The 25880-nt window shown below is 45.6% G+C and overlaps 4 protein-coding genes across 6 annotated transcripts in view; all 4 read right to left on the bottom strand.

The window, feature by feature from the left end:
- LOC308475144 (uncharacterized protein) overlaps nt 1–25880 on the bottom strand; it is a 174169-nt gene that overhangs the window by 52606 nt on the left and 95683 nt on the right. The gene's annotated exons all lie outside the window — the stretch shown is intronic.
- Nucleotides 1–25880, bottom strand: part of LOC308475310 (uncharacterized protein) — a 95282-nt gene that overhangs the window by 16853 nt on the left and 52549 nt on the right. The gene's annotated exons all lie outside the window — the stretch shown is intronic.
- The window catches only part of LOC308475133 (uncharacterized protein), a 42619-nt gene continuing 20631 nt past the window's right edge, over nt 3893–25880 (bottom strand). The window contains exons 1-2 of one of the 2 annotated variants that reach the window (XM_081002073.1): nt 16624–16916; nt 3893–5518 (exon numbers count right to left, since the gene is read on the bottom strand). In XM_081002073.1, coding sequence (XP_080858199.1) covers nt 4092–5518; nt 16624–16657 — 1461 coding nt within the window. In that variant the 5' untranslated portion in view covers nt 16658–16916 and the 3' untranslated portion in view covers nt 3893–4091. Of the gene's footprint in view, nt 5519–16623; nt 16917–25880 lie in introns of those variants that run through there. The other variant, XM_081002072.1, reaches the window with a different exon arrangement.
- LOC308475338 (zinc finger and SCAN domain-containing protein 32-like) lies at nt 21207–23883 on the bottom strand. Its single transcript, XM_081002440.1, has 4 exons — nt 23570–23883; nt 22043–22535; nt 21765–21846; nt 21207–21498 (listed from the first exon to the last, which is right to left on the bottom strand). The coding sequence occupies exons 2-4, from the start codon at nt 22442–22444 to the stop codon at nt 21245–21247; spliced, it is 738 nt and encodes a 245-aa protein (XP_080858566.1). The 5' UTR covers nt 22445–22535; nt 23570–23883; the 3' UTR covers nt 21207–21244.

Here is a 25880-nt window from a genome sequence, read left to right as displayed (position 1 = left end):
ATGTACCACCTGTAAATCATTTTCATAATATTTTCTCTTAGGGCATTACATGCCGTAAACTTTATACCGGTGGTCCATAACTTTTCCCAGTCAGCAAACATAATGTTATAACCGAAATCCTGTGCCCATTTAATCATAGCTGACTTAACCGTCTCATCCTGTGTATTCCACTTCAGCAACAAGTTATACATTCTTGACAAAGTTTTAGTATTGGGTTCTAACAATTCCGTTTCTAATTTGGATCTTTCCACCTGGAAGCCAATTTTTCTGTCTCCATTCATATCTCCCATCATGATTAAATTGTAATCTAAATAGTCCAACAAGATTTCATGCAATTTCTTGAAGAATTCTGACTTCCCTTCATTTGGTGCATAAATCCCTAATATCAAGAATTTTTCTCCTTGAGCTTGTATTTCAATAGCCAAAAATCTTCCTTGTTCATCTTTAAACATCAATTTTGGGGCTAATTTTTCCTTTGCATATATTACCACTCCTCTTTTCTTAACTTTGTCCGATGATATGAATTCCTGTCCTAATCTTTTGTTGATAAGTAATTTCCTGTGGACCCTGGTCACATGGGTTTCTTGTAAACAAATCAAGTCCAATTGTTCTTTTTTCAAAATATGAAAAACAGCTCGTCTTTTTCTGGGAAGATTTAGACCATTACAATTCCAACTCAGAAATTGCAGAGCCATCTTGTTATTTGGTTGCCCCTCCAACTGCTCCAAGCAGTTGTTCGTCCTCAGTCGGTGATTTAAGTCCAAATGTTAAATTTAAGATGTCCGTAACCCCCTTTACTTCTGGGGTTGGTTCCTCTGCCACCACCTCCTTCACCAGGTCCTCTTCATTCACTTCTAAAAATTGCTCTTTATCTTGAACAGTTCTTATTTTAACTTTCTTTCCTTTGTAGTTGAACGATAGGCCTTGTGGGAATTCCCACCTGAAGAGTATTCTGTTCTTTTTCAGCAGGTAGACCAAATCCTTATAGTGGGCTCTCGCCTCCAAGATATGTTTAGGAAGATCCTTAAAAATTTCCACAAAATTGTCTTCAATCTCAAGAGTTCTTTGAAAATGTAAACTTAAAATTTTGTCTCTTTCTTCCTTTGATCTTAATATTATCAAGCAATCCCTTGGTTTCTTTCTATTTTGTTTTCTGCCCAGTCTGAAAGCAGTAACTATCTTAAATTCTTCCTTCTCCGGGCTCAATTGCCAAAATTCCAAAAACTCTTTTGTCAAAAAATCCTCCAAATTATCTTTTTCGTTTTCGGGTACCAATCTCAGTCTCAAATTTCTTTCTTTTCTCTGCAATTCAAGCATGGACAAAGCCAACTCATGTTCATCTACTTTTTTACAGACTGGTGCCAATTTTGCCTGTGTGGTTTCTGCAATTTCTTTAGCTTCTTCAGCAATCTTTCGAATTGTAGTATTTTCTTGTACCAATTTATTTATACTTTCTGTATTAGATGTTATACTTTTGGTATTTAAATCAAGTTTTGCTGCAAGGTCTGCCAGCTGTTTACTATTGTCTGCCCCCTGTTTCTGCAACACTTCCAAAGATTCATTAATCTTGAGTAATGCTTGTGTCACGGGGTCAGAAGTCATAACTGTTGTTTTCGACTGCCCAGCTGCAGCCGTTCCTGCTGGCGGAATACTTGAGAGTGAACCTCTTTTCTTTTGTGCAGTTTTACTCTTGGCTCTTGTTATTATCTCCTCTGCTGGGCCACTCATATCAACCAAGGTCGTTCCCTCGTCTAGGAATTTTAAGATGGAAAATTCCACTAGCTTGGTTTCTGTGGCACACTTTGCAACTGTTTCCCTGCAACCCCCTAGAGGGAGCAGTCCAAAAACAAAGTATCTCTTTGAAAGTATCCAATAAAGTCTATAACAACAATCTCAAGTATCTTTTCTGAGCTTCAATATAGCAGTTAAATCTCCAAAACAGAGCAGTCCAGTAACAAAGTAACAAAGTATTTTTGAAGTCTTAAATATGACAGTTCTAGATGACAGTTCTCAATAGGTGCCTTGTTTAGGCAGTCCGTTCCAAGGAGTCAAGACAGTAGACAGACGTTTCCCTTTAACATTTCCATGCAGGTTATCCAAAATTCACTTTTCTTCCTCCCCCTGCCCCTGCCTGCACGGGGGGATTTAGTCCCAACGTCAAGGTTACTTAGTTCAACTTACGTTTCTCAGATTTTTCTCAGGTTGCGGCTTTATCTTCCTTTGCTTTAAGTTTCATGCAGTCCGGGAAAGGCAGACTTCCTTAATTTATACCTTTCCCGTTTTCGACCGAATTCTCTTAAAATATTTGTAAAATCCCAATCGATTTGTAAATCCTACTCACGGGCTTTAAATTTGTAATCCAGATTCAGGAAGGAATCGGCGCTCTCCGACCATGGCGACGCGGCTTCGCTTCACGGGCTGGGTGACGACTCTCAGCACCGCGCTTTACCCCCGCTGCCGTTCCGGAGCCTTTAAAAAGGCTCCCTCTCGATTCCGGGGGGGCGCAATGGTGCCCACCGAGTCTCCTTGCTTACAGGCTTCCGCGCCTGTAATTTTAAAGGGTCCCCGCTTCGCCGTAGCGGCAGGACCCGAACTCGTGAAGCAGACCTCCTCCGGAGCTCGGAGGGAGATCCGCCATTAGCCGATGGCGCCGACCGGAAGTCTCGCTTTTGCACTGTTCTTTGTCTCCCTGTCTGTTGCTGAAGAAGAGAGAGGATGCCATTATGATCCGTTTGGTCTCGTCTGCAAATGTGATGGGCATCCCCTCAGTTCCTTCATCCATGTCATTTATCAAGACATTGAACAACAACGGGCCCAGGACAGAACCCTGCAGCACCCCTCTGGTCACTTTTCCCCAGGATGAGGAGGACCCATGAAGGAGTCCTCTTTGGGTTTGGTCCATCAAATCCACCTAACAGTTACCTCATTCAGTCTCATTTTACCAGCATCCTCACATAAATATCACAGAGGACTTTGTCAAAAGCCTTACTGAAATCAAAATACACAATTTCCACAGCAGTCCACTGATCAACAAAGTTTATAACTCCATCCAAAAAAAGAAAAGAAAAGGAGAGATTTCTCTGGCTTGGCTTGTTTTTGAGAAAGCCATGCTTTCATCCTATATGTTTATATTGTAAAATCTTCAGATAAATTTAAAAAAGGATAAATGAGGATATAGACAAGCTGGAACATGTGCAAAGGGAGGCGATTTATGTATTTATTTAATTTGTAAACCGCCCGACCCAGTGGTGCCGACTTGAATAAAATATTGGTGAGGGGCCAGGTAAGGGCCACCTTGCACTATCAGTCACATGATGCATGCACACCATTTGAATGGCAAGGTCTATAATGGCAGCGACTTTTTAAAAAAGTAATATTTTGAGCCGGTAGCTCAATTTCCCAGCAGCTCCCCTTGCCCCAGAGAACACTTCTAGCCTTCCATCTCCTCTACCTGTGGCATTGTTCAGCAGTGGGGATAGTGACCTCTTCACACCAGATGTCCATTTGGTATGGCCCTTTCCAAGTTTGTCTTTCATTTGTTCTCCTATGTGTGTTGCCAATAGAAGCCAAAATTGTGTGGGTACTCTAGGTGGTGCAGAAAGCTGGTTTTGGACTACACCTCCCATCATCCCTAGCTAGCAGGACCAATGGGGAGGGATGATGGAAACTGAAGTCCCGGGAGCTGCAGGGGACCCAAGTTTGGGAAAGCCTCCTTTAAAGCAACTTTTGCGTTGGGACCTGTCCACATTTGTATTTTCTTGTATTTTGTTTTTCTCATGACCTTTGTGCGGTTTTTAAAATGTCTTAAAAGGGCAAATTTAAAGCAAAATTGTATGGCAAGTAGCGGAAGAATAAAAGGTTGCATTTGAAAAAAACACAAAGAAAACCTAGGGCGTGGCCTCCTCAAATATTTTATGGGGGGGCAAAGACCCCTAGGAATTTAAGAGTGGCTGTATTCCCTACACCCAAACGTCTCAGGATGCTTGGAACATAAAAACACAACATAAAAACACAAAACATCACATGTTAAAATAGCATTAGATGTCAATAAGAAAAAGGCCTGGTTAAAAAGGTGTGGATTTGCCTGGCTCCTAAAGCTGTATAATGGTTTTTCTGACCTTTGTACAGATTCTTTGATGGGAAGTGAGAGAGGAGCTCCTCCTGAAACTCTTTCCACATTCCACACACTGATAGGGTTTCTCCCCTGTATGAATCCTTTGATGGGAAGTGAGAGAGGAGCTCTGACTGAAGCTCTTTCCACATTCCACACACTGATAGGGTTTCTCCCCTGTATGAATTCTTTGATGGTAAGTGAGATGGGAGCTATCAGTGAAGCTCTTTCCACATTCCAAACACTGATACGGTTTCTCCCCTGTATGAATTCTTTGATGGGAAGTGAGACTGCAGCTCTTCCTGAAACTCTTTCCACATTCCACACACTGATAGGGTTTCTCCCCTGTATGAATTCTGTGATGGGAAGTGAGAGTGCAGCTCTTCCTGAAGCTCTTTCCACATTCCACACACTGATAGGGTTTCTCCCCTGTATGAATTCTGTGATGGGAAGTGAGAGAGGAGCCATCAGTGAAGCTCTTTCCACATTCCACACACTGATAGGGTTTCTCCCCTGTATGAATTCTTTGATGGTAAGTGAGTTTAGAGCTAACAGTGAAGCTCTTTCCACATTCCACACACTGATAGGGTTTCTCCCCTGTATGAATCCTTTGATGGGAAGTGAGATCGGAGTTTTTAATGAAGCTTTTTCCACATTCCGCACACTGATAGAGTTTCTCCCCTGTATGAATTCTTTGATGGGAAGTGAGAGAGGAGCTACATGTGAAGCTCTTTCTACATTCCACACACTGATAGGGTTTCTCCCCTGTATGAATTCTGTGATGGTAAGTGAGAGAGGAGCTACATGTGAAGCTCTTTCCACATTCCACACACTGATAGGGTTTCTCCCCTGTATGAATTCTGTGATGGGAAGTGAGAGAGGAGCTACATGTGAAGCTCTTTCCACATTCCACACACTGATAGGGTTTCTCCCCTGTATGAATTCTTTGATGGGAAGTGAGAGAGGAGCTCTGACTGAAGCTCTTTCCACATTCCACACACTGATAGGGTTTCTCCCCTGTATGAATTCTTTGATGGGAAGTGAGATTGGAGCTCTTCCTGAAGCTCTTTCCACATTCCACACACTGATAGGGTTTCCCCCCTGTATGAATTCTTTGATGGGAAGTGAGATCGGAGCTCTGACTGAATCTCTTTCCACATTCCACACACTGATAGGGTTTCTCCCCTGTATGAATTCTTTGATGGCAAGTGAGAGAGGAGCTATGAGTGAAGCTCTTTCCACATTCCATGCACTGATAGAGTATCTTTCCAATGAGATTTTGTTGATGGGAAGTGGAATTGGAGCTCTGACTGCAGCTTTCTCCACACTCCAATTTTTTGTGTGGTTTCTCCTCTCTGGGGATTTTTTCGTGGTCACCTTTGTTCTCAATTTCCAATTCATCACAATCTGCATCGGAGACAAAAAGGGATTAGAGCCTCAGGAACAAATGGAGAAGAACTGAAGGGAGTTGTGTGTGTGTTCATTACCTATGTTGTTTGTTTAATACGAGATTCGGATGAGCTGTTGAATGTTGCTTTGTTTATATAAAGTAGGGGTGAAAATTGTGGATGATTTTTGGAAAAAAGTGTATTTCAGAGGTTTGATGGCTTATAACACCACTTCATTTGGAGTAATGTCATAAAATTATATATCAATGGAAAGATCATTCGATCAAGAATGCAATCAAGAATGCAATCCAACAAAGTTTGTTCAATTACTGTATTTAATCAAATGTTATAGCGAAATAACCAGAAAAAGGAAGCACAACTTGCTTAGGTTGACTTTTGTCAGTGTGTTATGTGATTGCTATCAAGTAGGTTGGGTTTTTTGTGTTCTTTCATTTAGTGAGGGTGTAAAACATAATAAAATTATAGAAATGGCACAAAGAGTTGAATGGTCCCCAGAAAGTGATGTAAGATTGTACTATTAAGTGAACAAGGCTACAGTTATGAAGAAATTAGTAGAAGAGAGATTGGGGAAAACTTAACCAAAGTTGGCCTTTCTATATTTTTGAAGAGGTATAAGGAGACTTAGTCACTACAAAATCAGACTTGTTAAGGCAGGGAAAGGTGTACAAAGGCAAGTGACGATGGACGAGTGGAGAGACTTTGCCTACAAGACAGAAGAAAATAATCTGGGTGTATACAAGATGACATGGCGCAATGTAATGGGAAGTTGAGTGCAAGGACTGGTCTAAATGTTAGAATTCTAAGGAAAAAGCCATTGTTATCTCTCAAGCATAGGTTGAAAAGATTAAACCCATGTTAACTGGACAGTGGAACAATGGGACACTACCTTGCTTGGTAGTGATGGTACGAAATATGCAAGTTTCTTTAATTGGAGAAGAATCAGAGAAGATTTACATCCTACTTGCATTACACTGACTGTGAAACACCCAGACAGTGTGATGATCTGGGGTTGTATGGCAGCAAAAGGTGTGGGCAGAATTTGCGTCATTAATGGGAATATAAATGCGGAAAAATGCATAAACGAAAAACGTGAGCCCAAACTGAAGTGTTCCGCAGGTGATCTTTTCCCAGATACTGAAGCATTTATATATTTTCAACAGGATTCAGCTCTATGTCGTGTTGCTGCTGTGTGCAAAAGGTGCATTCAAGATAATGATATTTCACTGCTGGAATGGCCTGGGAATAGCCCACACTTTAACCCAATCAGAAATCTTTGGAGCCGACTAAAGAAATTTGTTATTCAGAAGCAACCCAGCAATAAAGCCCAATTAACAGAGGCAATAATTCAGTCTTGGTTTCGCATTATTACAGCTGCAGAACTAAAAACTTGGTTCACTTCATGGGAAGGCGTTGTAAGGCCGTAATTAAAGCTAAAGGTTACCAATGGTTACCAAAGGTTTCACGTTTTTTCTTTATGACTGCTGTTCTAATAAATACTCCTTCATAAAATTCATTGCATTACATCCTTCATTATCTTTCCATTACTATATAATTTTATGGTATTACTCGGTTGAATCCAACATGGCGACGAAGGTAGTTACCAAGTAATTTCGTTTACCCTCATCAAAGTTTTACGTGGTTTTAAGCGGTTTTATCCTCCTTTGTTTTTATCTGAGAGTTTTAATGATCTGCTGGCTGTGCTGGCTGTCTTTTAATATCGCTCCACTTGTGTTATTTTGTTTTATCTGGGTTGTTCCGACCCCCCTGGACTCGCCGCCACGGCTGCCGCCGCCTCCCTAACTGGGAGAGATAAGTGAAAAGTTTTCCTGGGCATAAATCCTCTGCCCTGTCAACCAGCTATTTCCTTTTAGCTTTTAGCTTACTGCATATTGCGAAGTGAAGTTTGCCCGACTGCTGGAACCGGGCTGTTTCAAAAATCCTAGGAACAAGGAAGAGGGGAAGGAAGAGGCTTGAACTGGCTGCCTTACTGTGAGTAATTTTACGGCACCACTCTCCTGGAAGTGGTAGTATTCCTGTGAGGAAGACTAAAGGATTTAAGGAGCTCCCCAGCACAGTGCGCACGACGGTTCCCCTGCAAAATTGATTTATGGGCCATGGAAAACGCCCAAGAGACCCTGACGAGGCATTATCCTCTCCGAGGCCTAAGCAATCAAGGAAGGGTTTACCTAAAGGTGGGAGAGGCCCCGAGGAATGTATCTACTCAATAGCAATTCAAAATCGTTTCGATCCTCTAACGGCCCTTGAAACAACATCAAAAGATGAGGCCCCTGAGACGCTACAAATTGGAAAAGCCAATGGTAACACAAATGGGGATGGTCCCTATCCGAAGGAGGTGTTGGTAGCCGAATCTGCGGACTGCACAGGTTGTGAGCAACTCCATCTAATAATTAGAACTCTAAACTGTATATTTAAGAGAACTGATGGCCTATCCTCTCAGCTGCATAGCCTTCAGCAAAAACTGGATCACCAGCCGGTACAGACAGCCCAAGATGGGGCAGTAGATGTTCCATTGTGCCGGCAGAAAGCGCCACCAAACACTGATCGTATGAAGAACTGCAAATATAATCTCAACCCCTCACTGAATCGCCAATCCCTGACTCTACATCCAAGGAAGATTTCCCTAACCTTCCGGGAAAGGGACCCAAGTTGGGCAACGCTACATGGGACTAAAGAGCACCTCAGATGGCTTCTAAATCTTGAGACATCACAAATAGATCTTTGTGCTGTGCTTCCCTTAATCCAACAGAACAAATATCAGAGAATGATGCTGGCTTTCCACTCTGCAAAAATCCCCTCTCTTATTATTAAGCAAAAAGTGTTTTTGAATAGTCTTGGCATTTTTCCAACGAGAGTCTTCATGGATTCCATAATTAGACCCCTCCTATCGGAGGGATTAATCAAGGAGATGGTACAACCCTCCCATCCTGAACCACAAAAGAGGGCTGAGCTGTACACCCCATGTCTGGGCCAGTCCCAAAATGCCCCCACTCCTACAACTAAACACTACGATTGTGCCAGTAACTCTCTGACACCCCAGGAGGAAAGAGAGCTTATCGCCTCCTTTGGAGAGTTACCAGCGATGGAACAACAAGAAATTATAAATAGGCTAGACTTACTTAAACTTCAGCTCCTAAGTATTGCCTGCAATGGAGTTTCTACGAATAATACCCACTCCAATTTAGCGGTGCCATGCCCCATGGAGGTGGAAACAGCAATTCCCCAATACCCAGCATATAAGGTGCCTTCTGCAGTGGATGGGAAGGTCTCACTGCTGGAGGCAGACTCTTCTACTCCCCTTCACGTTGGTAACTCATCCCTGCTTCTAATAGACTTATCTGTTCCCTCCGTGATTAACCGATCAAAGAATGGAACTCAGGATAACACCCCCCTGGATTAATCGTTGTCCCTTCATTCCTCCATGCCGGACTTGGAATCAACATACATCGAAGACCATCCACGACCTGAGACGGCAGTGGCCACTCCAAGTCAGGCTTCTCCAGCGCACTCTTGTCCACCAAAAATCCAACAATTACGTGAGGAAGACACTACAGTGTCGAGAGTCACCACAGAGTGGACTGAAGACCCAGCAGGACATATAAATCAAAGGATCACAAGTGTATCGGTTAGATCCCCAAACAGGACGGCTCCAGCGGACTTGGCAGGAGCCTCTTCAGAGCCTAGTTGGGCCCGACAGCTAAAAACGCCAAATATTATCCCTACCCACCAGGATGCTAACTCTCTTCTGCCCCCCCAAAATTCTGGCCCTCGTGAGTCGATCGTGCCACAACCGGCTCGCATTAGAGCAAAAGACTCCCCACAGCCGGTGTGCACCAGAGCAAAAGACTCACCACACCAGGACGACAACTTTCAGCAAAGGAAAATAACGGACTTCTTTAAGGGAGCGTCCTGGTCGCATAAGAGCCCCCCACAAGAATTTAAATGACGGTTAGCCGGACAATCCAGAAAACCACCAATATCGATCCTCTGTTGGAACATAGCTGGCTGGCATAGGAAAAAATGCGACCCAGAATTCCAGTCGTATATCAACTCGTTTCATATCATTCTATTGCAAGAAACTTGGGAGGAGGGTGAAATTGTCATAAACGGATTCGACCTATTATCCCTTCCAGCTTATCCCTCCCAGAAAGGAGGACGGCCGAAAGGTGGTCTAGTAATTGGTATCTCACTGAAGCTGCATTTCAAATTTTCACTAGTTTTGACTGCTCCCCCTTATGCTTTATCCGGGTTGATGTCGGGGGGAAAAGTATCACTGCTAATCTCTAATGTCTACCTCCCGCCAGGGGGTTCGTCCCTTGAACTGCATGATAGATGGGAAATATTAGAAGATCATTTAGTATCATGCCGAGTCAAATATGCCAATAGCCAATTCTTAATTGGTGGTGACTTCAACGCACGTATAGCAGCAAATTGGGCGGATTTAACTAAAGCTAAATGGTGGACTGCTCCATGCCTTGACAATTATGATTTGAGACATGCCTTAGGGAGAGCCTCAAAAGACTCTAAAGTAAACGAGGCTGGAGTACTTCACCAGATGGCTATTCGCTTAAACTTAGAACCCCTGAATGGCTGCTGCCCTCCTGATATACCGGGGGAGTATACCCACCTAGGCATAAAATCAAACAGTGTACTAGATTACCTTTTAGCCTCGAGTGACCTGATTTCGAAAGCTCTCTCTTTTAAGATTGGCAATATCCACTATAGTGATCACCTTCCACTTGCTGCTACGTTTGACCTAGACTGGCACGGGGACGAGCACGGTCATCTAACTCAATTAGATACTAATGCAGAAAACCCGGTAGAGGGTATTAATACGGCATTACGAGTGAAGGGTATAAAGTGGTCTGTAACGCAGGCTCAAAAATATTCTGAATTTTTTCAGCAGGAGATCATACAAACCTATTCAGCCCTTGGCATAACTTCATATGATCACGATCAAACTATTAATCTATTTGCCAATCTGTTGAATGACCTCACGTCATTCTTTTCTGTCCCAACCCACCAGGCAAATTGGGCCCACCCCAAGACAGGTGCACCGTGGTTTAACCGTAATTGCAAACAAGCCAAACAACATCTTTGTGCTATTTATAATGATTACAAATCCTCAGGGGCGATTACGCTTCCCAAGGAGTACTATCAGGCAAAATCAGCTTACAAATATGTGCAGAAAAAGGCCAAACAGGAATGGCAATTGAACCGCTGGCAAGCACTTATAGCTGCCTCAAGTACCCGTAATTCCCGAAAATTCTGGCTGTTGGTTAACAGAAAATCTAAAAGATACCCTTTAACAGTTATTCCTGCCCCAATTTGGGAATCCTTTCTAAGGAACTATTTTGCCTTACCAGACCTTAATATTAATACAATCGATGGAGTCTATGAGCAGCTCCCCCTTTGGCCACCCACTGACCCGGAAGAAATCCACGGACTTATTTCTAATCTTAAAATCGGAAAAGGCCCCGGTCCTGGTCTAGTCCCGGCAGAAGCTATAAAACTTCATGCTGACTGGTGGGCGAAAATCTTGGCCGCTACCTTTGATGCCGTAAACAACAGTGGGAAGGTACCAAGAATATGGAAGGATGCGATTATTGTTCCAATTCATAAAAAAGGCTCGACAGATGACCCGGGAAATTACAGGAATATCAGTTTATTGTCATTAATTGGGAAAATATATGCACGGTTCTTGTTAACTAAGCTTACTAAATGGGCCGAAGAGAACAACCTGATTGGGCCTGAACAGGCTGGTTTTAGACCGAATCAGTCAGCGGTTGATCAGGTCTTAGTTTTATACCACCTTGCCCGGAAATACTCCTCTCCAAATAGAGGCCAACTTTGTGCGGCCTTTATTGATTTAAAGGCCGCTTTTGACAGCATCCCCAGAGGATTGCTTTGGGGAAAATTAGCCCGATGGGGAATAGACAAAAGACTTCTGTGGCTAATAACTAAATTGCATGATGGATCGGCCGCTAGGGTGAGAATTACTCCGGCAGGCGACCTCTCAAACTCAGTAGCTATCAATAGAGGTGTTCGCCAAGGATGTATCCTTGCTCCGACCCTTTTTAATCTATTTATAAGTGATATGAGGGCGCCTCTGATAGAGGCTCAAGAAACGATCCATGCCCCCCGTCTTGCCCAATATTGTTGCCCCCTTCTACTCTACGCAGACGACGCAGTGATCCTATCCTTTTCAAGAGTCGGCCTTAGGAGGGCATTAAAAATTTTCGATGTTTACTGCAAATCAAATTTTCTTACAATTAACCATGTTAAGTCCAAAGTCCTAATTTTCACCAAGAGTCGAAAAACCTATAATTGGAGAATAGACGGAAAAGCTATTGACCAAGTCTTTAAATTTCAGTACTTGGGAGTCTTTCTCCAACACAACATGGGCTGGAAGGTCCATGTTGCATATGTATTAAACAGAGCTAAAGCCCTTTCCTATGCGCTATTGCGTTTTTTCTTTTCAGATGGGGCTTTCCATATTCCATCAGTGTTAAAAGTTTTCAAGGCAAAGGTGATTGCAACAATAGCATATGCAGTCCCATTATGGGGGTCCTTTGCTAATCTAACCCATTTGGAGGTAATCCAAAACCAGCTTTTAAGAAGGTTGTTAAAATTACCCAGGTGTGTAAGCAATACTGCTATACGACTGGAACTAAATGTTACATCTCTAGAAACCACATTATGGAAATGCATCCTCGGTTACTGGTTGGCTTTATGGCATAAACTTCCAAATCTCCACCTGATACAATGCCTCTGGAGAGATGACTTCCCTAGTCCCTGGGCAAAAATAATACATGGGAAACTTGTGTCCCTAGGACTATCTCCATCTGAACTATTAAAATTGGATTTAACTTTGGCCAAAAGAATTATAACTCACAAATTAGAGGAGATGGATTTACAATTTAATATTGCGACAGGTGGTGGCACCTGTTCGCCGACAAACCTTGGCTTAACACCACCAACGAAACTTCCATCTTACTTAACTACCTTATCTGTGGTGACACACAGGTATGCCTTTATAATGGCTAGATTCAATGCTTTCCCATCAAACGTGTTGGGTAACAGACTCTCCAACGGACAGATCTCACTCCTCTGTGACTGTAAAAGCGGATATATAGAATCGTTATATCATATAATCTTCTGTTGTCCATTACATTCGGCTTCACGGTCCAAGTTTCTGGCCCCATATTTATCGAGAATTGTTGACAGTCCTCAGGAAGCCCAAATAATATACTTATTAAACGACGAAGATACAAGTAGATCCCTTGCAGTCGCTAGATACCTGATTAATGTTTTATTTCAAAAGAGGAGAAATGGATCACTGTATGTTTCTGACAGCTTAGCTAAACTTAAGAACCATCAATAAGTGCCAGAACTAAGACGTATACCCCCCAAAATCTGATGGATCGGAATTGCGGTTTACATAGAGGGAGCTTATTGTGTATAGTGTTTACTTAACTAAAGTTAAATTGGTTTTATAAGGGTGTTTTAACTTGGAACTGTCTAAATTGTATTGTTTACGGATAAATTCTGATGTATTGTTTTCGATATGGGCCAATGGCCGCAATAAATCTAAATCGAAATGGTATTACTCCACACAAAAGTAGTGTTATGAGCCATCAAACTGTTGGGAAAAAGCACCAAGGCAAAAGCCAGCTCCAGATGGCTGGAATGCAAAACAGTGCAGATGTACTGTTGGAGAAAAGGTGGAGCCTATTCTCTGTACTGAGCACCGGATGTTAGCTCAGTGTGTCATATGATCTGTACTGGAAGTACAGGGGAGGAGTTGTGACTCTTCTGATGGAGACTGAAGGGTGCAGTCACATTTCTATGTACTGTTGAGTGACAGGAATAAAACATGTAAATAGGACTCCTGTCTGTCTCATTTCCCCTCCCTGGGGAGAATGCAGGGAGGGAGAGAAGCAGAGAGAAGCAGAGGGTGTGTTCTTCTCACGACTAATGAGAAGAATCGCCGGGTTTATGACCTAGCCTGCCGGGAGACGCAGCGGAGAGGTCATCCAGTATCTCGCTCAATTGCCTCGGGGGAGGCCAGGTACCTCTGCCTGTGGGCTGAAGATACTGACATATGGTAGCAGAGGATGGTTTCGATCCATCGACCTCTGAATGAGAGGCTGGTGGATTGTCCTCCTCTGCTCCAAGGGAGAAGGAAAGCGTCTGAAAGAAGCCAGAGGCTCAACAGACAGCTGGTGGAAAGAAGAGGTGTTTTTCCAGAGCAACAAAGTTAAAGGTATGCTGCATTTCGGGCTAAAAGTGTGAACGCAGTTCGATTAATTCACTGGTTCACGGGGAGCTGCGTCTTGGAAAAATACAGCTCCGGGAGAAGAGGCCTGCATTCCACAAATTCCTGTGGTTAAGATAAGATGTCCTATTGAAATGCATTGTTGCTAAGTAACGGAAAGTTGGAAAGTTACTGGCAAAGGGGCTGGACTGTGAGTGTAAGCCTGGGAAAGCGAAACAAAACCAGAGAGTGTTTTGGCTACAAGTTTACGTGCCCTTGGAAGGGACTTTTCATAGCAGCCAGAGTTTAGCTGCCAGGTGCAAAAGACCGTAAACAACTTGCAGTTTGCTGCGTGAGAAAGGAAAAAAACAACTGTTGGATTTTACAGTTTGTTTGACAGTGTGAGCTGGAGGCTTGGCTTCAAGATGGATGCCAAGAAAGGGGGAGGTTTGCCTTACCCACCTCCCTTAACCAATGACAATTATTCATCTTGGTCTGTAAAGATGAAGGCCCTGCTGCAGAATCAGAGGCTTTTTGATGTAATTGAAAACCCCATCCCTGCAGCACCAACCGGAGGTTGGGAATCACAGAACGTGAGGGCCAGGACTGCTATAATTCTGTGTGTCTCAGATGATCAGTTGGTGCATGTTCAGCATTTAGAAAATGCGAAAGAGGTTTGGGACACGCTGCGTACAACGCATCAGAGAGATGCTGGTTCTTCAGCGTTGCTGTATTTTGAGAAATTGACCAATCTGAGACTTGCGCCTGATGGAGATGTTCAAGCGCACCTCACAGAAATGAAGTTTCTGCGTCAACAGATGGTGGAACGCAATTTCCGTCTTCAGGAGGAAGTGTTTTGCTTCATGATGATAAACAGCCTTAGCCGCACCTACAAGGTTGTTGCCAGTCAGCTTGGTTCCCTACCGGCCGCGCAGCTGACCGCGGAGAGAGTTTGTGCTGTGGTCCTGAATGAACACGACAGACTTGCTGCACTGGAAGAAAAAGACAGGGGGAGGGAAGAACAGAGTTCTAATTCCCCCACTGCTGATGCTACTAGGGAGCATGGTGTAGCATTGAGTGCTGTCCGATGCTACAATTGTGGACAGACTGGGCATCTACAGCGAAACTGTAAGAAGCCGCGCCAATCAAGAGGAGCAAAGAGCAGCTCTACGAAGCCTGAGGCGTCAGGCAAAAGCCGTACCAAGTGCCAGGTGAAACCTGCAAAGGCTATGATGGCGAAAGGAACCACGCCAGATGTTGGGAACTCGTTCATAATCGACACGGGCTGTACAAAACATTTGTGCCCGCACAGAGGACTATTTTCGACGTTGAGGAAGCAAAGCTTCACTGTGAAACAGCCCAACAGTCAGGAGTTGGAAGCGACTGGAATTGGGACTGTGTATCTTGAGAGTCTGAACTTGACTATAAGTGATGTTTACCTGGTTCCAGAACTTAGATTTAATCTGCTGAGTGTGTCGCAGATTGCAAAGAAAGGACTGAAACTGTCCTATGATGCTAAAAGCTGCAAGATCTACAAAGATGGAGAACTGTTTCTTACTGCCAAAGAGAAAGATGGACTGTATTTGTTGACTTTTGATCAAAGTGATTACATGAAATGTAATTCTTCTGTTTCTAACGAAATCTCTCTTGCAGGTGTGACCAGTGTGAGCACCAGGAAGGTGACCAAGACCAAGAAGGTCGACAGAGCATTTCAGCGGGTGTATGCTGATGTGATTGGTCCTCTAGAACCATCTAGAGGCGGTGCACGATTTTACCTTGTGTGTGTGGATTGTTTCACTAATTATTCTTGGGTTTATATGATGGAGAAACCGCAAGAAACTTTAGAAAAGTTTCAGGAGTTTTGTGACAAGGTTAAAAGTATGCATGATGCTAACATTGATTGTCTTTTCACATTCTCCCTGGGGAGAATGCAGGGAGGGAGAGAAGCAGAGAGAAGCAGAGGGTGTGTTCTTCTCACGACTAATGAGAAGAATCGCCGGGTTTATGACCTAGCCTGCCGGGAGACGCAGCGGAGAGGTCATCCAGTATCTCGCTCAATTGCCTCGGGGGAGGCCAGGTACCTCTGCCTGTGGGCTGAAGATACTGACAAACCTCAGAAATACACTTTTCACAAAAGGTTTCCACAATTTCGGCCACTAGGAGAAGTTGTTCATTTTAAAGTTAATGTTTTCTTTATATGGGATCAGATTATTATTATTTATGTTTCATGATTATATGTGTGTTGGAAGCCGCCCAGAGTGGCTGGGGGAACGCAGCCAGATGGGCAGGGTATAAATAAAAATTATTATTATTACTACAGTGGTACCTTGATTTAAGAACAGTCCTGTTCCGGAAAAGATTAAGTTTGTAAACCGAGGTACCACTGTATCATCATCATCATCATCATCATCATCATCACCACCACCACTGCTACTTCTACCTGAAATTCAATAAGCCTAGCTCTTCTCTGGGATGAATTTTGTTTGGCCCAGTCATGGCATCCCCTCCATCTCCAATGTCAGTCGTCTCTTTGGTCAACCCAAGACTGACAGGAGCAAAAACAAAAACAGAAAACCTGAAGCTACTTATCTTTCCTAACAATTCTGAAGCTGACATTGAAGATGGCCTGGGCAGTTCAGACCAGCCCAATCATGGTAGAAAAAGGGATAATTTGAGGAAGATTGTTCAAAGAAAAAACTGTAAGTTACTGTTTATTGTGGGGGTGTTATAGGGGGCGCTGTTGAGCTCTGTGAAAATTTATGAGGTTGGTCCATAGAGGTATTTTTTGAATTTCCAGGCAGATATGACAATCCCACAGGGAGCCTTACCAAGAGAGGCCACGATCCCACGATTCTCCTCCATGACGTCCTTATGCAGAGCTCTCTGGTCAGGATCCAGCAACGCCCACTCCTCGTCCGTGAAACGAACAGCGACATCTTCAAAGCACACTGGACCCTAAAAGAAAAAGGGAAATGTCCTCCTCTGAGACAGCAGAAATATGATCTGCTCCACAATGCTCTGTTGTTTCCTTCCTGTACATTGCGGTGTTGTTTTAATACGATTGCTTTGCTGCACATTTTAATTATGGATGCTTATTTTAATCTGCATTTTAATTATGGGTATTCGTTTCTGCGCAAATAGGTGGTACTCCACATTGTGTTTTTCAAGTCATTCTGCCTACGCAAGCATTCCAGTTTCCCCAATGGAAGGATCCACTTTCTCATCTCCTTGTGAGCCGTTCTGGGGAGTTCCCTCCCAATGCCCTAGAGTCAAATCCAAGGGGGTCATGGGGGCATGGAGAGAGGGAGGAATGTGGAGCAAGCCCCATTTTGCAGCCAATGGGGCTGGTTAGTTGAATCCAGGCCACTATTTGTTCTCATTTGTCCACTGCTTAGAAACCAATTTTTGCATTCAGTTATCAATCTACAATTAAAATAAGCCTCTTTTGGATGGCCATCTGTCTTGGATGATCTAGCAGAGATTCCTGCATTGCAGGGGGTCTCCTGGCTCTGAGAGACAAGCAGGGAGGGTGGCTTCTGGCAAAAGGAGAGGGTTAAAAACCGGTGGCTCCTCCTTCTCCTGACTCACCTCAGCCTCTCGACCTTCCTCTCCCACTTGCCTCCTTCCTCTTCTGCCTCTGATTCTGCACTGCATTCTGCCACAGAATCTCCCAGCTCACTAAACCCTGTTGATGTTGGGAAAAAGCACCAAGGCAAAAGCCAGCTCCAGATGGCTGGAATGCAAAACAGGATATTATGTTTTGCAGATGTACTGTTGGAGAAAAGGTGGAGCCTATTCTCTGTACTGAGCACCGGATGTTAGCTCAGAGTGTCATGTGACCTGTACTGGAAGTACAGGGGAGGAGTGTGTGACTCTTCTGATGGAGACTGAAGGGTGCAGTCACATTTCTATGTACTGTTGAGTGACAGGAATAAAACATGTAGAAAGGACTCCTGTCTGTCTCATTTCTCCTCCCTGGGAGAATGCAGGGAGGGAGAGAGAAGCAGAGAAGCAGAGGGTGTGTTCTTCTCATGACTAATGAGAAGAATCGCCGGGTTTGTTTACCTAGCCTGCTGGGGTCGCAGACAGACGGTAAACACAGTATCTCGCTCAATTGCCTCGGGGGAGGCCAGGTACCTCTGCCTGTGAGCTGAAGATACTAACATATGGTAGCAGAGGATGGTTTCGATTCATCGGACATCTGCATGAGAGGCTGGTGGATTGTCCTCCTCTGCTCCAAGGAGGAAGAGAGGCGTCTGAAAGAAGCCAGAGGCTCAACAGACAGCTGGTGGAAAGAAGAGGTGTTTTCCCAAGCAACGGAGATCAAGGTATGCTGCATTTCGGGCTTAAAGTGTGAACGCAGGTTGATAAATTCACTGGTTCACGGAGCTGCGTTTCAAAGAAAACAAAAGCTCCGGAAGGAAGAGGCCTGCAGCTTAAAGGCTGAAGTCTGCATTCCACAAATTCCTGTGGTTAAAGATAAGAAGTCCTGAATGCACTCTTGCTACGTAACGGAAAATAGGAAAGTTACTGGCAGAGGGGCTGGACTGTGAGCCTGGGAAAGCGAAACAAAACCAGAGAGTGTTTTGGCTACAAGTTTACGTGCCCTTGGAAGGGACTTTCCATAGCAGCCAGAGTTTAGCTGCCAGGTGCAAAAGAGCGTAAACAACTTGCAGTTTTGCCTGCGTGAGAAAGAAAAAAACAACTGTTGGATTTTACAGCTTGTTTGAAAGTGAGAGAGGCTTGGATTCAAAATGGATGCCAAGAAGGGGGGAGACTTGCCTAACTCATCTCCCCTGACCAGAGACAGTTATTCATCAGGGTCTGGATGGATAACTACCCCAGAAGGGGTGAGCCAAGATGATGCTGGCCAAGTTCCTAAGAGCTCATCGAAAGCTGAGGAGAGCTTTGACCCCAGAGGGGAGAGTGCAGGAACTGTGGTTGTTGGAACTGTTGGTGTTCCTGAACAAGGTGCAATGGGTGTTGCTGACAGGGGGAGGGAGGAACGGAGTTCAAATCTCCCCACTGATGAATCTACTGGAGAGCATGGAGTAGCATTGAGTGCTGTCCGATGCTACAATTGTGGACAGACTGGGCATCTACAGCGAAACTGTAAGAAGCCGCGCCAGTCAAGAGGAGCAAAGAGCAGCTCTACGAAGCCTGAGGCGTCAGGCAAAAGCCGTTCCAAGTGCCAGGTGAAACCTGCAAAGGCTATGATGGCGAAAGGAACCACGCCAGATGTTGGGAACTCGTTCATAATTGACACGGGCGCAACGGTTCATATGTGCCCGCACAGACAACTGTTTACGACGTTGAAGAAGCAAAGCTTCACTGTGAAACAGGCCAACGGTCAAGAGTTGGAAGCAACAGGAATTGGGACTGTGTATCTTGAGAGTCTGAACTTGACTATAAGTGATGTTTACCTGGTTCCAGAACTGAGATTTAATCTGCTGAGCGTGTCGCAGATTGCAAAGAAAGGACTGAAACTGTCCTATGATGCTAAAAGCTGCAAGATCTACAAAGATGGAGAACTGTTTCTTACTGCCAAAGAGAAAGATGGACTGTATTTGTTGACTTTTGATCAAAGTGATTACATGAAATGTAATTCTTCTGTTTCTAACGAAATCTCTCTTGCAGGTGTGACCAGTGTGAGCACCAGGAAGCTGACCAAGAAGGTTGACAGAGCATTTCAGCGGGTGTATGCTGATGTGATTGGTCCTCTAGAACCATCTAGAGGCAGTGCAAAGTATTACCTTTTGTGTGTGGATTGTTTCACTAATTATTCTTGGGTTTATATGATGGAGAAACCGCAAGAAACTTTAGAAAAGTTTCAGGAGTTTTGTGACAAGGTTAAAAATATGCATGATGCTAACATTGATTGTCTTTTCACAGATGACAAGCAAGTTTTTCTGTTACAGAAGTTTCAGAAGTTCCTGGATGGAAAAGGGATAGACCACAAAGTTGCTGTTTCGCCAGAAGCGTGGAACAGGGGGGTCTGTGTTAGAGTGAACAAAGAATTGCAAAAGGGGATGAATGCGCAATTGCTGAGTTCACATTTGCCACATGAATATTGGGCCAAATCGCTAGTGTCCTATCTTCATGTGTGGTTGAGAAAGGTCTCAACAGAGTTGGGATGTTCTCCTTTTGAGAAGCTGTTCAATAGAAAACCTTCTGTTGCCTATTTTAAGGTTTTCGGGTCTCATGTGAGAACAGAAGCTCCAGGTGGAGTAAAGAATGCCAGAGGCATTTTTGTGGGTTATGAAAAAGGTCTCTACAGAGTAATTTTGTCTGAATCTGGTCAGGTGATTCTCACAAAGTTCCTAGAGAGTGCTCCAGAGCAAGAGCGGGTTGTAGAACACACATTTCCCACAGGAAACGATTCAGATGATGATGATGATTTTTCTGATGTCACAGATTACAGTGGTACTGATGATGATGACAGTGATAGCTCAGAGAGTTCAGTTGTAACGGTCATTGAGAGAAAATCTCACACAATGGATAGACCTTCACAGGTGAAGGAAGAACCACTGATTGCTACTGGTTCTCAACAGAGTCCAAGGGTTGAACCAGTGAGCACAGAGGATCAGAACCTCATACGCAGGTCTGAGAGAGTTACAAAGGGTGTACCACCAAAGAGGTACTCAAAAGAGTTTGCTAACTTAGCTGTTGCATGTGTTGCTATTGTTAACAACTCAAAGCAGGTTGAAGCAGTGTCTAAGTCAGAGACAAAGACACAACAAAGAGTAGCTAGTCAAGGTAATGCAGAAGCACTCATTCCTTGGAAGCCAGACAACCAGAGAGGTACACTGGTAGAACCAGTGGTGGGGAGTTCCAAGGGTGGAACTGAAACAACAGGGGACTGTTATATGTATAACAACTGTTTGTTCTCTTCTCTGGATCATGTTTTGCCAATTGATGCTTTTGGGGGAGGATGTTGGGAAAAAGCACCAAGGCAAAAGCCAGCTCCAGATGGCTGGAATGCAAAACAGGATATTATGTTTTGCAGATGTACTGTTGGAGAAAAGGTGGAGCCTATTCTCTGTACTGAGCACCGGATGTTAGCTCAGAGTGTCATGTGACCTGTACTGGAAGTACAGGGGAGGAGTGTGTGACTCTTCTGATGGAGACTGAAGGGTGCAGTCACATTTCTATGTACTGTTGAGTGACAGGAATAAAACATGTAGAAAGGACTCCTGTCTGTCTCATTTCTCCTCCCTGGGAGAATGCAGGGAGGGAGAGAGAAGCAGAGAAGCAGAGGGTGTGTTCTTCTCACGACTAATGAGAAGAATCGCCAGGTTTGTTTACCTAGCCTGCCGGGGTCGCAGACGGACGGTAAACACAGTATCTCGCTCAATTGCCTCGGGGGAGGCCAGGTACCTCTGCCTGTGAGCTGAAGATACTAACAGTTACTTCTTCGGCTTCTGACATCTCCTCTTCCCAGTCTTTTCCCTATTCTTCCTCTGACCGCTCATCCTTCCTCCACCTCCAATCCTTGGGCTCTGAGCCATCTTCCCTTCCTGGTTCCCCGGCTGCTTCCTCCCACCATTTCTCTGTGCCCAACCAGTCCATGACATTGCTCCATCCCTCGGCCTCTGTCCCCACAAGGCAGCTTCCCCTGACCTGATCTGGTTCCACAGCCGCTGCTTCCCTTCTGCCCCCCTGAAAAGGCGGATCAGGAGGTCTTGCCGGCATCCTTCTGCCACCTGCAAGAGAAAAAAGGTAAGCAGGACGCGAGGAGTGAAACAGGGCATCTCTAACTACAGATGGGCCTTTGAGAAAGCCTCACCCGCTGAGTGCATTTGGAGGTTTCTGCCCATTTCATATGTTTGTTTGTGCAGAAATACATCTCCCCTCCTCTGGACCCTTGTTCCCAACTGTCTCTCCCCAAAACAAGGTGAAAAGAACCCTCAGATGTGTTGGAAAACCAACAGAATGAAACCAAACGGAGAAAAACCACCTTCCTCCTTACCCAGTGGCCTCTCTCTGGTGTCCAACGGAGGCCTCTCTGCCTCACAGGAATCCAGGTCCATTTCTGCAAAGAGATCCTTTCCCTGAGAAAGAAACAAGGATTCAAAACAGAGAATGGGAAGAAATACTAGAAAGAGAATGACAAAGACTTGAAGGATGCGAGATCTCATTCCATCGATTCTTTCCCAGAAAAAGGATGGGCCATCAGCAGACCATTATGGGATGTTTTCTGTCCTGTTTGGAACCCCTTGGGAGTATCCAGAGGAAAGTCTCTCTCACCTGCTTTCTCTCCTCTGCCTGACTCAGGAGGAAACCTTCGGCCAAGGCCACCGCCTGCGAACTGGTCTCCGCTCCACAGTCCCTCACCCAGCTCTCCATCTCCGGGGGAAGGACAGCCAGGAACTGCTCCAAGATCACCAGGTCCAGCATCTCAGCTTTCGTGTGCCTTTCTGGCTTCAGCCACTGATGGTCAAGGTGGTGGAGTCGGCTGCAAACCTCTCGGGGTCCGTTGGCCTCCTGGCAGCAGAACTGCCTCACCTGCTGGCTCTGCACCTCTGAGGGGAGGGTGTCCTCCTCACCCAGGATCTTCTGCACTGGGTTTCCCCAGAATCCCCCACTGCTCCCAGTTTGGTTGGCATGGCCTCTTCCTGCTTTGGGGCCAGCTGTGTCTTGCACATCCATCTGTGCTCTCAGGAAGCCTCTGAAAGATCAGAAGGAACCCTTTGGTCTTCTACCAAGTTATGTCCATCTAAATGAGAAGCTCTAGCAAATCCTACAAAGCAAATACATTGTTCTGTTATAGAATTTGTAGGACAGGGGGGGAAATGGTTCCCTGAGCAAGCATGGATGAGTCTTGCTGGGAACCAGGGCTGAAGTGCGCCGCATCCCAGACCATGAGATATCTTTTTGAAAAGAAAGAGGAGGAGGAAGAGGAGAAGAAATAAGTCTCTAGCCTTCAAGCAATGCAGAATGTGGAGGCAACGGAAGGGATTTCTGTCAGATTAATCATCCTGGTTTCTCCATCCTTCCAGTCAATGCATGAAGTCAGAAGTGACTGACAAGGGAGTCATTTGTATCTTGTGATAAATGGATGCTTTTCTCTAGTGGGGGTCCTGACCTGGGGGTCCTCTGGAGTTGCTCCCCCCACCCCCACCCTCACCCCACCTCCACTCCCTGCTTCTGTCTCCTTTTCTGCAATCTCTGCCGCTGTCCAGACAGATTCGTGGGGTGAGATCTCTTTTTCTCTCTTCTGAGGGCCAGGAATGTATCTGGCCAACCCCCTGAGGGCCAGGTGGGCGGGGCCAAAGACATCTCCCTTGATTTTTTGTTGTTCTGTTAGATAGCTTAACACAAACTGGTTTGCAATGCAGCAGCCAGACTATGGGCTGGGATCCCTCTCTTTATTCCTGGCCTCTCTTTCCTACTTTTCCTTCCTTCTTGCCCATTGTTGTTTCCGGGGGGGGGGGGGGGCTAGTGTTCACCTCCTCGTTCAGCTTTGGAAAACCATTTGCAGATGTTTCCTCGGTTGTGCAATGAGGCTGAGCGATGTCACACAGAGTTAAAGTCCCAGGGACTCCTTTGTTTTAAAAAGGGAGATTTCGTGGGAGTCAGGGATCCTCTGATCTGCAGGAAGGAGAGCGTGGCACACCTGGCCCCTCCCTGGCAGGACCCTCTCCCCCCTGACTTGGGGTCCCCCCCCCCACATGAGCAGATCAGGCCCCCCAGGCACCCTCCCCTGCCCCAGCCCTGGGACCCCCCCCCCCGTCTCCCCACTGCACCCTCTGGGGGGAGAGAGAGGAGACTCACCCATAGCTGTCAATCTTCCCTTTTTTTGCGGGAAATTCCCTTATTGCAGCGCCGTTTCCCGCTGCTTCCTGCTGCTATCCCGGATTGGTAGATAGGTGAGGCTGCTGATCCCTTATTTTCAAATCTGAAAGTTGACAGCTATGGACTCACCAGATCCCAGGAGGGGGCTGCGATTCGGCCCTTGCAGGAGAGACCCCAAAGCAGGAAAGGACTGGGGAGGGAGGGGCCTTGGCTCTGGAGGACCTGGCCCCCTCTTGCTTCCTGTCCTCTCTAGGAAGGCAGCTCACTTCCCTTTAACCCTTGCCAAGCCGAGTCCCTCCAGCTCAGCCCTCTCTCGCTTGGCAGATCCTCAGATTATTTTTTTTTTTATGCATTTAGGGGGGCAGCTGCCCCCCCCCCCCGGCTACGCCAATGCCCAGATATCCTTTTGGGGGTGAGGCTCTTGGCTGGACTCTGAGCATCTCCCTCCCTTGGCCAGAAACCAGAGGAAGAGCTTGCAGGGAAAAGGGCTTTGCAGGAGGCAAGGAGGCTCCTCCTAGAATTCAGGAGTGGAGAGATAGGAGGGGATCCCAGGGTCATCTAGTCCAACCCCCAGCAATGCTCAGCTAAAGCATCCATGGCAGATGGCCGTCCAATCACTGCTCAGAAACCTCCAAGGAAGGAGAGTCCACCACCTCCCAAGGGAGACCTTTCCCTGCCCAACTGCTCTTAGATGTCCCTCAAGGCAGCGGGTCCTGAGTTCTAGCCCTGCTGAAACCATTGCATTGGCTGCCAAGGAGGAACCATTCGAGGTTCAAAATAAATAATTCCTATTCTCATCATAAATGAGTAATACTTTCCTATGCATGCTTTTCATACTAATATACAAAATTATGCCATTTCCCTATCCAGAAATGCTCAATTGCTAATTCAAAGGACTGAAAATGGATGGTTGTTGTTATTATGTTTAGGGAAGCTTTGAATATTTGATGAACAATTGTATTTTAATATTTTGTTGGAAGCCGCCCAGAGTGGCTGGGAAACCTAGCCAGATGGGTGGGATATAAATTATGATTATGATTATGATTATGATTAATCAGGTGAGTGTTCTCCTTTCAAAAGAGGCAGGTGGAATCTCCATGGTTGCTAATAGCATAACGTTGAAAGTGCAGGGAAATATGGGGAGCCCTAGAGTATCTGCTTGGCATGCAGAATGTCCCAGGGTCAGCCCCTGACATCTCCTGCAAGGGCCGGATGAAATCCCTGCCTGAAACTCTGGGGAGCTGCTGCCAGTCAGTGTAGACCCCAAACTATGTTCCCTGGGCCAAATCCCGCCCTCCAGGGTCGTGAATCTGGCCTGCACGGCCCCTTCAGTACCCGCCAAGTGTCCGATGCTGAAAGCATCTCGCCACCCGCTCAGTCAGTCCCTGCATTGCGCAGAGGTAAACGCCACAAGCGTGGTGGCGGCTCTACCTATGACAGGCCAGGGGGTTTCGCTCAGGGATGGGGAAGTGTTGTCTTTTGGCTTGAAGAGGGAAGTTCAGGTTGGTGGAAGAAGGCAGACTTGGGTCAATTTGGTTTCGTTACTTAGAAGTTTACTTTAAAGGTGGGAGAAGGAAGTATAGTCCTATTTCTGTAAGTCGCACAGGGGTCTTTCCACTCATGTGATTTACATGCTCTGAAAGCTGGGATCTGTTTTGATATTTAAATTTTAAAAGGGTGGAGTGGAACCGGAGATTGACCCTCTTGTTAGCCTGGGGCATTGGTCAGCAACCTTTTTCAGCCGTGGGCTGGTCCACTGTCCCTCAGACCATGTAGGGGGCCAGACTATATGGGGGGGGGGGGAATGAACAAATTCCTATGCCCCACAAATAACCCTGAGACGCATTTTAGATAAAAGGACACATTCTATTCGAGTAAAAACACACTGATTCCCGAATTGTCCGCGGTCCGGATTGAGAAGCCGATTGGGCCGCATCCGGCCCCCAGGCCTTAGCTTGCCTACCCCTGGCCTGGGGAGCCACATTCTGGTTGAAGGAGGCCAGGACTGGCCCCCAAGGCTTGGGATGTCCCTCCTTCCCTGCCGTAGGACTTGGAACCCAGGAGAAAACTCTTGGAATAGCCGTGTCAGGTGCTCAGGGACGGACTCACCTGTCCCCATGTCCTTCTCTTTGCAGATGTGCTGCGGTTGCACATCCCTCCCCCAGGGGTGAGTATTGGAGAGAACCAGAGCAGGGACTCAGACCTGCCCTCCTTGCCCCCCACTCTGCACTCCCGGATGTGGAGAAGCCCTCCCTTCGTGAGGAACTGACAGCCTGACTTTTGCCTTTCA

This window comes from Podarcis pityusensis (genome assembly GCF_964106645.2).
Source record: "Podarcis pityusensis genome assembly, chromosome: 4".
Lineage (NCBI taxonomy): Eukaryota > Metazoa > Chordata > Lepidosauria > Squamata > Lacertidae > Podarcis > Podarcis pityusensis.
Note: the sequence above shows the minus strand (reverse complement) of the source record. Positions and strands in the feature narration are given on the sequence as shown.

What these genes read in the sequence shown, in the direction of transcription:
- LOC308475338 (XM_081002440.1), bottom strand. Translation starts at nt 22,444, where the DNA reads ATGGATGTGCAAGACACAGCTGGCCCCAAAGCAGGAAGAGGCCATGCC. An exon ending in AGGCAGAGGAGAGAAAGCAG is followed by an intron (nt 21,847 to 22,042) that starts GTGAGAGAGACT and finishes TTTCTTTCTCAG; the next exon opens with GGAAAGGATCTCTTTGCAGA. An exon ending in CACCAGAGAGAGGCCACTGG is followed by an intron (nt 21,499 to 21,764) that starts GTAAGGAGGAAG and finishes TTTCTCTTGCAG; the next exon opens with GTGGCAGAAGGATGCCGGCA.